Source organism: Phyllobates terribilis, unplaced genomic scaffold, assembly GCF_046119375.1.
Source record: "Phyllobates terribilis strain yellow unplaced genomic scaffold, ASM4611937v1 Scaffold_4__5_contigs__length_816908805, whole genome shotgun sequence".
In the NCBI taxonomy this organism is placed as follows: Eukaryota; Metazoa; Chordata; class Amphibia; order Anura; family Dendrobatidae; genus Phyllobates; species Phyllobates terribilis.
The window spans coordinates 351,888,507-351,901,184 of NW_027362764.1; the positions used below are offsets into that span (position 1 = coordinate 351,888,507).

Sequence of the window (12,678 nt, forward strand, 5' to 3'; positions counted from 1 at the left end):
AGAAACTCATTACTTAAGGAGCAAGGGGAGAAGCTTCCAAGGACTAATCATGCCGCAACATTTTAGAGAAAAGCAGACATGGCTGATATTATACAGTCAGTGTCTGATACATGACCAGCATGTATAAGCTGTTAGGTTCCCTTTGAAAGCAAGAAGGAGTACTGGCTAAAAAAATAACTGAATGCAAAACCACATGAAAATGCAAGTGTGAACCAAGTCCTACAATTTGGTATGTGCAGGCAATGTTTCACACCATAGCCCACATAACTATTTACTTTTGTGACTGCCCCCAGAAGAAGGCACAGCGCCGAAACGCGCGTAGGGGTGACAGTACCTAGGTTTGTATCACTTGATATCCACACATGTAAGCTTGATATTCTATACCTTTGTTTGCTGTTTTATGGTGACTATATTTTTTTGTGGCTAGCCATGCACTGTGCACTTTTATGGCTCAGTTAAGCCTATTTTAATCTTTATATTATTTTTTGCCACTGGGTATGTTTTTATATATCCATAAACATATAAGTCCTATTCTCAGTGAATCTCTATTATTAATCTATATCATGTGTTGGATTTATAGCTACTCTATTCCAATGTTTTTGTATCATCAATCTATATCATGTATGTGATTGAACCTAGAGTACTTACCTTTTCTTGCCCACTACCTTTGTATCTGCGCCATATAGTTAATATGTATGTCAGTTTTTAATCTTGGATTACAATAAACTTTACATCTTTGCATAATATTATGTTCTAGTACGTCATTTGCTCTATATGATATTATACAGTCAGTGTCTGATACATGACCAGCATGTATAAGCTGTTAGGTTCCCTTTGAAAGCAAGAAGGAGTACTGTCTAAAAAAATAACTGAATGCAAAACCACATGAAAATGCAAGTGTGAACCAAGTCCTACAATTTGGTATGTGCAGGCAATGTTTCACACCATAGCCCACATAACTATTTACTTTTGTGAATGTTAAATTGCAGTCTAAAAATTTAAATCATACAATAGTTTATTTAAAATCATAAAAATAGGCAGGTAGGAGGAGTCCTGCATAAGATAACATAAAATCTTATGTAAGAGCATGCTAATGACTAGGGACACATACTACATTTACTGACTTTCCCGCCAGACGTCATAAGACACAATTTATAAAATGTGCTTTTAGGTTACAACAAAATAACACCTTGCATTATTTTTTTTCTTGTAATGTAGGAGCATTCATGATTCCCTTCCTTATATTGTTGGTGTTTGAAGGCATACCATTGCTGCACCTTGAATTTGCAATTGGACAACGTCTGAGAAAAGGAAGTGTTGGAGTATGGAGTTCTATTCACCCAACACTAAAAGGAGTTGGTAAGTTTTATTTCTGTAATAGAAAAAAATCTAATAAACAATCATCGTTTACAAAATAATATCTAGAATATTTTTAGACATTAAATAATCTGATAATCTTCATTATTCTTCATCACTGATGGAAACCAGCAATCTGCATCAGCCTTTAAAGTTCACTACATTAACCCCTCTACCCCCGAAGACTGTTTGCACGTTAATAACTAGGCCAATTTTTACAATTCTGACCAGTGTCACTTTATGGGCTCATGCACGAGGAAAACGGACGAGTACAATCCGATAAAACATCGGATTGCACTCGGACCAATGTTAATCAATGAGTGACATCTCATCTGTGATTTTTTTTTCTCAGCTGAAATCGGACTGAGAAAAAAATCGCAGCATGCTGCGTATTACCGCGTATCTCGCCAATGCAAGTCAATGGCTGCGTGAAAAAAAATCGCACGGCACTTGGACCATGCGAGTGCTGTCCGATCTTCATGCACCCATCTCCTTGAAATTCGTCAAATCATCAGCTGCAACCAGTAAGAAAACACAGAGGTACACACATAGAATAGATAGAAAGATGTCAGAGACATACATAATTAGTACAGTGAATGATTTAGTTACTGTACTTGTCATTTATTGTTAAATGAAAGAATTAAAAAAAAAAATTAAAAAAAAGACGTGGGGTACACCATTATTTTATACTCTTGCAGAGGTTAAGCAGACAGCTGTGACTCGCTGTGATGGCATCAAGATGAGCTGAGTTTATGTTATATGAACTCAGTTCATCTCATTGATGTCAGCGCATGCGCGTGAGAACTGTTTCTGGTGTGGCTGAGGACTGGTGTTTCTAGCCTGGAAAGAGGCAAATATTCATGGCCTCTTCCTAGGCTATTAATATCAGCCCCCATCTGTCTGCCTAGCCTTTGCTAGATGTTAAAATAGGAGGACCCCAAGTCAATTTTTTGAGGTCCCCCATTTAATAGCCAGTAAAGGCTAAGTATTCAGCTGGGGGCTGATATTAGTAGCCTGGGAACCTCCATGGGTATTACCCCCTTCCCAGGCTTCAAACATCTGCCCCAGCCGTCTGCTTAACCTCTGCTAGAGAATAAAATTACAGGGAACCCCACGCCATTTTTTTTTTAATTCTTTCATTTAACAATAAATGACAAGTACAGTAAACAGTATATATGCAAAACACGTAGATATAAATATCTATGTGTATATATATTTCAGAATTTGTGTATGTATCTATCAATCTGTATATATATATATATATATATATATATATATATATATATACATATTTACAGGTGCTTATCACAAAATTAGAATATCATGAAAAAGTTTTTTTTTTTCAGTTTTTCAATACAAAAAGTGAAACTTATATATCATATAGAGTCATTACAAACAGGGTGATCTATTTCAAGTGTTTATTTCTGTTAATGTTGATGATTTGGGCTTACAGCCAATGAAAGCATAAAATTCATTATCTCAATAAATTAGAAAATACAGATGCAAAGGATTCTTAGCATTTAAAAAGTTCCCTTAGTCTGTTTCACTAAGCTCCATACAGATGTCACACGGATGTCAAACGGATGCTTGGTGAGAAAATCACATAGCACTCGCATGGCACCCCATTCGTTTTTTCGGTTCAGAAAACTGAACTTTTTTTTTCTCACATATGAGTATGTGCCCTATAACTCTGGAACACTTCAACAGATCCCACTGATTCAGAGATTTTTTTTTGTGACATATTGCACTTCATGATAGTATTAAAATTTATTTGATATGACTGGCGTTTATTTGTGAAAAAATTATAAATTTGGCAAAAATTTTGAATTTTCGCGCCCTTAAATCAGAGAGATATGTCACAAAAATAGTCACTAAATAACATTTCCCACATTTCTACTTTACAAAAGCACAATTTTGGAACCAATGTTTTTTTTTGTTATAAGGGATAAAAGTTGACTAACGAGTTCTCATTTTTACAACAAATTTAAAAACCATTTTTTTAGGGACCACATCACATCTGAAGTTACTTTGAAGGGTCTATATGACAGAAAATACCCAATACACCATTCTAAAAACTGCACCCCTCAAGGTGCTCAAAATCATATTCAAAAAGTTTATTAACCCTTCAGGCGCTTCACAGCAATTAATGGAATGTGAAAGGAAAAAATGAACATTTAACTATTTTTCACAATAATTTTACTTCAGACCCACATGTTTTTATTTTCGCAAGGGTAACAGAAAAATATGGACTTCAAAATGTGTTGTGCAATTTCTCCTGAGAATGCTAATACCTCATATGTGGGGGAAAATCACTGTTTGGGCGAACAGCATGGCTCGGAAGGGAACAAGTGCCATTTGACTTTTTGAATGTAAAATTTGCTTGTCTAATTAGCGGATGCCATGTCGCATTTGGAGAGCCCCTGATGTGCCTAAACAGTGTAAAACCCCCACAAGGGACACCATTTTGGAAACTTGACTCCTCAGGGAACTTATCTAGATGGGTGGTGAGCACTTTGAACCCCCAAGTGCTTCACAGAAGTTTATAACATTGAGCCGTAAGAATAAAATTTTCACATTTTCCCCACAAAAATGTTTTTCAGCCCCAAATTTTGCATTTTCGCAAGGGTAACAGGAGAAATTGCACCAAACCATTTGTTGTGCAATTTCTCCCGAGTAAGCCAATACCCCACAGTTGTGCTCAAAAGTTTACATACCTTGGCAGAATTTTTGCTTTCTTTGTCTTGTTTCAGAGAATATGAATGATAACAAAAAATCTTTTTCTACACTCATGGTTATTGGTTGGGTGAAGCCATTTATTGTCAAACTACTGTGTTTTCTCTTTTTAAATCTTAACGACAACCAAAAACATGCAAACGACCCTGATCAAAAGTTCACGTACCCCAGTTCTTAATACCGTGTATTGCCCCCTCTAACATCAATGACAGTTTGGAGTTTTTTGTGGTAGTTGTGGATGAGGTTCTTAATTTTCTCAGATGGTGAAGCTGCCCATTCTTCTTGGAAAAAAGCCTCCAGTTCCTGTAAATTCCTGGGCTGTCTAGCATGAACTGCGTGCTTGAGATCTCCCCAGAGTGGCTCAATGATCTTGAGGTTAGGCCACTCCAAAACCTTCACTTCGTTCTGCTGTAGCCAATGACAGGTCGACTTGGCCTTGTGTTTTGGATCATTGTCATTTTGGAATGTCCAAGTATGTCTCATGCGTAGCTTCCAGGCTGATGAGTGCAAATTTGCCTGCAGTATTTGCTTATAACGTGCTGCATTCATCTTTCCTTCAACTTTTACCAAGTTTCCTGTGCCTTACACTTCCCTAAAACATCAGCGATCCACCTCCGTGCTTTACAGTAGGAATGGTGTTCCTTTCATCATAGGCCTTGTTGACCTCTCTCTAAATGTAACGTTTATGGTTGTGGGCAAAAATTTCAATTTTGGTCTTATCACTCCAAATGACCTTGTTACAGAAGTTTTGAGGCTTGTCTCTGTGCTATTTGGCGTATTATAGGAGAGATACTTTGTGACATTTGCACAGTAATGGCTTTCTTCTGGCGACTCGACCATGCAGCCCATTTTTCTTCAAGTGCCTCCTTATTGTGCATCTTGAAACAGCCACACCGCTAGTTTTCAGAAAGTCCTGAATTTCAGCTGATGTTATTTGTGGGTTTTTCTTTGCATCCTGAACAATTTTCCTGGCAGTTGTGGCCGAAATCTTTGTTGGTCTACCTGACCGTGGTTTGGATTTTACAGAGCCCCTGATTTTCCATTTGTTAATCACAGTTTGAGCGCTGCTGACTGGTATTATCAATTCCTTGGATATCTTTTAGTATCCCTTTCCTGTGTAATACAGTTCAAATACCTTTTCCAGTAGATTCTTAGACAATTCATTTGTTTTCCCCATGACTCACAATCCAGAAACATCAGTGGCTGGATGCAAGATGCAAGAGTCTGTCTGGATCCTAGAAACTCACTCAGCTTTTATGCACACACACTGATTACAAGCAAACAGATCAAAGGTGAGGATGGCACCTTTAATAGCCATTCAAACCTATTTGTGTCAAATTCTGTGCATGTTATCAGGCCAAAATCACCAGGGTATGTGAATTTTTGATCAGGGTCATTTAGATGTTTTTGGTTGTCATTAAGATTTAAAAAGAGAAAACACAGTAGTTTGACAATAACTGGCTTCACGCAACCAATAACCATGAGTGGAGAAAAAATTCTGCCGGGGTATGTAAACTTTTGAGCACAACTGCATGGGGGAAAACCACTGTTTGGGCACACATATAGCTTGGAAGGGAATGAGCGCCATTTGACTTATTGAATGTAAAATTTGCTTGAATAATTAGTGTCATGTCACGTAGAGAGCCCCGATGTGCCTAAACAGTGGAAACCCCCACAAGTGACACCATTTTGGAAACTAGACCCCTCTGGAATCTTATCTAGATGTGTGGTTAGCACTTTGAAAAACTTAAAAACATCACTTTTTTCCAAAAAAATATCTTAGCCCCAAATTTTTTATTTTCACAAGGGTAACAGGAAAAATTGAACCCCAAAAGTTGTTGTGCAATTTCACCTGAGTACAGTGATACCCCATATGTGGGGGAAAACCATTGTTTAGGCGCGTGGCAGGACTCGAAAAGGAAGGAGCACCGTTTGACTTTTTCAACGGAAAACTCACTGGAATTGAGAGTGGATGTCATGTTGCTTTTGGAGAGACCCTGATGTGCCTAAACAGTGGAAACTTTCCACAAGTGACCCCATTTTGGAAACTAGACCCATTAAGGAACTTATCTAGATGTGTGGTAAGCACTTTGAACCTCCAAGTGTTTCACAAAACTTTATAATGTAGAGCAGAGAAAATAAAAACATTTTTTCCACAAAAATGATCTATTAGTCCCAATTTTTTTATTTTCACAAGAGTAACAGGAGATATTGGACCCCAAAAGTTGTTGTGCAATTTTTCCTGATTACACTGATGCCCCATATGTGTGAGAAAAGTACTGTTTGGGGGCATGTCAGGGCTCGGAAGGGAAGGAGTGATGTTTTGCAATGCAGACTTTGATGGAATGATAAGCGGGTGTCATGTCCCGTTTGCAGAACCCCTGATGTGCCTAAACACTGGAAATGCTCAACAAGTGCCCCCTTTTTAGAAACTAGACCCCCAAAAAAATTATCTAGGTGTGTGGTGAGCACATTGAACCCCCAGGTGTTTCACGAAAAATTATAACGTTGACTTGTGAAAATAAAAAAAAAATCAAATTTTTTACACAAAAATGTTATTTAAGCCAGAAAAAATATTTTCACAAGGGTAACAGGAGAAAGTGGACCACAAAAGTTATTGTGCAATTTCTCCTCAGCATGCAGATACCACATATGTGGGAGAAAACTATTGTTTGGGCACACTGCAGGGCTCGGAATGGAAGGAGTGACATTTTGGAACACAGATTTTAAAGGAATTGTCTGCGAGTGTGATATCGCATTTGTAGAGCCCCTGATGTGCCCATTTTGGAAACTATACCACTCAAGAAATTTAGATGTGCGGTGAGCACCTTGAACCCACAGGTGCTTCACAGAATTTTACAATGTGGAGCTGTAAAAATGAAAAAATAGATTTTTTCCATAAAAATGTTGTTTTAGCCCCCAATATTTTCATTTTCACAAGAATAGCCAGAGAAAATGGACCCTAAAATTGGTTGTGCAATTTCTCCTGGGTACGCCATATGTGGTCAAAAACTATTTTTAAGCACAGTGCAAAGCTCAGAAGGGAAGACGCAATATTGTAGTTCATATTTTGATGGGCTGGTGTGACGGTGCCATGTCACGTTGGCAGAGCCCCGGTGCCAGAACAACAGAACTGCCATAAGACACCCCATTTTACAAACTACACCTCTCAATGAATTCATCTAGGGATGCAGTGAGCATTTTGACACCACATGTGCCTCACAAAATTTTACACCTTTGGGCGGTGAAGAAAGAATAATTACATTTTTACCAACTAAGTTCTGTTTTAGCCCCAGATTTTACATTTCCACACTGGGAAATGGGTAAAAATGGCACCAAAATTTGTCACACAATTTTTGCTGAATGCAGAAATGCCCAATATTTGGCCATACAGTACCAATTAGCCACACGGCGAGACTCGGGAGTGACGGAGTGCCTCCTGGACCACAGATGTTCCTAGAATAGTATGCAGACTCCTTATACAGAGACTCTAAGTGCTAGAAAAGAATAATCCCCCTCAATTGACAGCATTTTGGAAATTACAACCCTTTGGGAATGTATCTGCCGATGTGGTGAGGATTTTAACTACATGGGTGTTTTCCAGAAACAAGCAGCAGTGGATGTTGCTGAATGAAAATTGCAATGTGCCATTGTAGTGATTAGTATGTTAAGCCCAGGTCATGCTTCTGGAGACTTGCACCCGTAAATTAAGCAGGCTCTCATTGCTATAGAAATGCCAAACATGTGGACACTAACTGCAGTTTAGGCACACTGTGGGGCTTAGAAGGGAAGTGGGCATTTATATTTGGGAGCACATAATTTTCTAAATTTCTTTTGGGGGGAAAGCGCCGTTTGTGCCTACTGTAACGTGGAAGCCCCCTATATTTCCATTAATAGATGACGGACATGAGTGGGAACTTACTTTTTTTTGTGGATTGAGTTAAAGCTTTTATTGTGATACAAAATGTTATGTGAAATGTTCCCATTTCTCCTGTGCACTACGCTGAGCACTTATATCGTGGTTTCCATTTAAATCTCTGAGGGACGTAATTCAGATGAAACCCCCGAGGGATCCATTCACTATAATGAGGCAGCAAAGTTACTCTCGACTCTGTCTGGCCTCTGTTTAGTGGTGTCCTTTTTTTCAGAGGTACACAAAACTGTGTCCGATGACACTTTTATGCACTCCTAATAAAAAGACGGACACCGCCGGATCACAGGCCAGACGGCATCCATGGTGCCTCCATTTGCCTCATTACAGAGAATCTTCCACCGGGGTTCCGTCTGAATCACGTATTTCAGAGATTTACACAGAAACCTCGGTACAAGCTCACATTTATCCTGCGCAGAGCAGAGCGCAGGATAAATATGAGTCGAGCCATACTGCAATGTTCGGGAGGTAGAATAAACAGATCAGCAGCAGGTGAAGAATTGCTTTTGCTAATTTTTTACACCATTCCTCGTGCGGTATAAGTGATTAGACAACTTTATTCTTCAGGATGGTGCGATTACAACGATACCAGATTTATATCGGGTTTTTAGGTTTGGCAGCTGTCCCACACTAAAAAACACTTTTCTTTGCAAAGACTAGTTTTTGCATCACCAAATTTTGAGAGCTATAATTTTTCCATATTTCAGCCGACAGTCATGTAAGGGCTTGTTTTTTGTGGGACAAGTTGATGTTTTTATTGGTACCATTTTCGGGCACATGGCACATTTTGATCGCTTTCTATTCTGATTCTTGGGAGGCAGAATGAACAAAAACCATCTCCTATTCAGGAATTTAAATTTTTTTTTATGCCGTTCTATGTGTGGTAAAATTGATAAGGCAACTTTATTCTTTGGGTCAGTACATTTACAGCGATACCACATTTATACAGTTTTTTATGTTTTGTCGCTTTTACACAATAAAAACTATAAAAGGTGACATGCAAATTCTAAACGCCAGATTTACATTTTTTTGGTAGTCACAATATTGAAATAAAATGCAATAACGGGGGATCAAAACATCTGCCCCAAAGTAGTATCAATAAAAACGTCAGCTCGACACGCAAAAAATAAGCCCTCACCTGGCCCCAGATTCCAAAAAATGGAGACACTACGGGTCTTGGAAAATGGCACCATCTTTTTTTTTGTACAAACTTTGGATTTTTTTTCACCATTTAAATAAAATAGAACCTATACATGTTTGGTGTCTACGAACTTGTAATGACCTGGAGAATAATAATGGCAGGTCAGTTTTAGCATTCAGTGAACGTGGTAAAAAAAAAAAAACAACCGTGGAATTGCATTTTTTTTTACAATTACACTGCACTTGGAATTTTTTTACCGTTTTCCAGTACACGATATGATAAAACCAGTGATGGCATTTAAAAGTACAATTTGTCCGACAAAAAATAAGCCCTCATATGGGCATATTGAACAAAAAATAAAAAGGCTATGGCTCTGGGAAGAAGGGGAGCAAAAAATGAAAATGCAAAAACGGAAAATGCTCCAGTCATGAAGGGGTTAAAAGAGGTATATATAGCAAACAACAAGTACAATAATTTGAACAAAAACAAGTCAGTAACTGGTACAGGAGGAGAGAGGACCCTGCCTGTGAGGGCTCACAATCTACAAGGGATAGGTGAGGATACAGTAGGTAAGGGTAGAGCTGGTAGTGAAGCAGTATGGTGGAGCGAGGGTTACTGCAGGTTGTAGGCTTATTGGAAGAGGTCTGTCTTCAGGTTCCTTTTGAAGGTTTCTACGGTAGGCGAGAGACTGATGTGTTGGGGTGGAGAGTACCAGAGTAGGGGGTATGCACGGGAGAAATCTTGTATGCGATTGTGGGAAGAGGAGATAAGAGGGGAGTAGAGAAGGAGATCTTGTGAGGATCGGAGGTTGCGTTCAGGTAAGTACTGGGAGACTAGGTCACAGATGTATGGAGGAGACAGGTTGTGAATGGCTTTGTATGCCATGGTTAGGGGTTTGAACTGGAGTCTCTGGGAAATGGGGAGGGAGTGAAGGGATTGACAGAGAAGGGAGGCTAGGGAATAACGGAGGGACAGGTGGATTAGTCGGGCAGCAGAGTTTAGGATAAATTGGAGGGGTGTGAGAGTGGTAGAAGGGAGGCCACAGAGCAGGAGGTTGCAGTAGTCGAGGTGGGAGATGATGAGGGCATGCACTAGTGTTTTTGCACAGTCGTGGTTGAGGAATGTGCAGATCCGGGAAATAATTTGGAGCCACAGTTAGCAGGAAGTGGAAAGGGCTTGGATATGAGGTTTGACGGAGAGATCAGAGTCAGAGTCTGGTTACCCCGAGGCAGCGAGTTTGCGGGACCGAGGAGAGTGAACTGCCATTGACTTTGATAGATAGGTCAGATGGGGGAGGGTTGAACTAGATGGTGCAAATATGATGAATTCAGTTTTATCCATATTAAGTTTTAGGAATCTAGCAGAGAAGATGAAATAGTGGACAGGCAGTGTGGGATTCTGGTTAGTAAGGAGGTGATATCAGATCCAGAGAGGTAGATCTGTGTGTCTTCAGCATAAAGGTGATACTGAAAGCCGTGAGACTCTATGAGCTGTTCCAAGCCAAAGGTGTAGATGAAGAAGAGTAGGGGTCCTAGAACTGTGCCTTGGGGAACACCGACATATAAGGGGCGAGGTGAGGAGGTTGTGTGTGAGTGGGAGACCTTGAATGTCCGGTCTGTTAGGTATGAGGAGATCCAAGATAGGGCCAAGTCTGTGATGCCGAGAGATGAGAGAGTCTGTAGTAGGAGGAAATGATGAAAGGGTAGTTATCCAGCAACTCGTGAAAGTGGCTTAAAAAATAGCCAGGTCCGGAGGAGAAGGACAGAGTAGTGTCGGTTGGATTTGGCAGTCAGTAGGTCATTGGTGACTTTAGTCAGGGCAGTTTCAGTAGAATGGTGCAGTCAGAAGCCAGATTGGAGGCGGTCAAAGAGGGAGCAGGAGGAGAGGTGGGAGGACAGTTCAAGATGGATGTATTGTTCAAGTAGTTTTGAGGCATAGGGGAGAAGTGATATGGGGTGATAGCTAGACAGAGAGTTTGGGTTAAGGGATGGCTTTTTGAGGATGGGTGTGATCGAGGCATGTTTGAAGCATGAGGAGAAGACACCAGTTGCTAGTGACAGGTTGAAAAGGTGGGTTAGCATTGGGATGAAGACTGCGGTAAGGTTTGGGATGAGGTGGCACGGGATTGTGTCAAGTTTGCAGATGGTGAGAAGTGACTTGGAGAGTAAAGAGGAATGTTGATCTTCCGTGATGGCAGAGAAGCTGGTTTTGGAGGAGGAGAATTGAGTAGTTATGAGGAGGGACTGTGGGGACTTATGGGAAAAGCTTTGTCTGATGGTGTCAATCTTCTGCTTGAAGAATGAGGCAAAGTCTTCAGCTGAGATGAGTGGAGAGGGAGGAGGCGTTGGGGATGGAGGAAAGAATTGAAAGTACTGAATAGCTGTTTAGGGTTGTGAGACAGGGAGGATATGAGAGATAATAAATATGTTTGTCTTGCTGCAGTGAGTGTGGGCCTGAAAGTAGTGAGGGCCTGTTTGAATGCGATGAAGTGCTCATTGGAGTGGGACCTTTTCCAAATCCACTCAGCAACCCTGGAAGCCCGTCTCAGTTCTTTAGTCAAGCTGATGTGCCAGGGTTGACTGTTGATTGTGCAAGCTTTGGTATGTATGAGGTGGGAGACCATTTCAAGAGCTGCAGCTGTTGTGGTGTTATATAAGGCGACAGCAGCATCTGCATCATGTAAGGAATTTATGTCTGTAAGAGGGAGGAGGGATTCGGAGAGTGAGTGTAGGTTGAGGTGTTTGAGATTTTTGCGAGGGTGTGCAAGTTTCTGGATGGGGGATTGTGGACCTGGAAAGGAGAGGAGAGAGAATGTGAGTATGTTGTGGTCAGAAAGAAGGAGGGGAGAGTTAGAGAGGTTAGATAGGGAACAGAGGCGGGTGATGTTGAGGTCCAGAGTGTGGCCATCTTTTTGAGTGGGGGCTGAAGACCATTGAACAAGGCCAAAGGAGGAAGTGAGGGATAGAAGCTTAGAGACAGATGGATGGGCAGTGTCAATGGGGATGTTGAAGTTGCCCATGATGATAGTGGGATGTCAGCGGAAAGGAAGTGAAGTATCCAGGAGATGAAGTGGTCTAAGAAGGTGGTGGATGGCACTGTTGGGCGGTAGATGACAGCCAGTTGGAGGTTGGAGGAGGAGTAAATACGCACGCAGTGCAATTCAAAGGAGGGGGAGAGTAATGGAGGGTGGCAGTGGGATATGTGAAGAGAAGTTGTCTGACAGGAAAACGCCAACTCTTCCACTGTGCTTGCTGCTGGGGCAGGGGGGGTGGGAAAGGTGGAGTACGCCACACGAAAGTGCAGCTGGTGAGGCTGTATCAGAGGGGGTGAGCCAGGTTTCAGTGATGGTGAGGAAGGAAAGTTTGTTAGTAATGAAAAGATCATGGATGTAGGAATGTTTGTTGCAGACGGAGCGAGTGTTCCATAGAGCTCCTGTTAGTGGGACTGGGGAAGCGGGGGCTAGGCGGATGGGTATAAGGTTAGAGAGGTTGCGGGAATGTGTGCTAGATCTAGGATG

General features: G+C 40.9%; 1 protein-coding gene across 2 annotated transcripts in view; it reads left to right on the forward strand.

The window, feature by feature from the left end:
* The window catches only part of SLC6A19 (solute carrier family 6 member 19), a 291,943-nt gene that overhangs the window by 42,948 nt on the left and 236,317 nt on the right, over nucleotides 1–12,678 (forward strand). For both annotated transcript variants that reach the window (XM_073678408.1, XM_073678407.1), the window contains exon 2: nucleotides 1,219–1,359. In XM_073678408.1, the coding sequence (XP_073534509.1) occupies nucleotides 1,219–1,359 (141 nt within the window). The remainder of the gene's footprint in view (nucleotides 1–1,218; nucleotides 1,360–12,678) is intronic.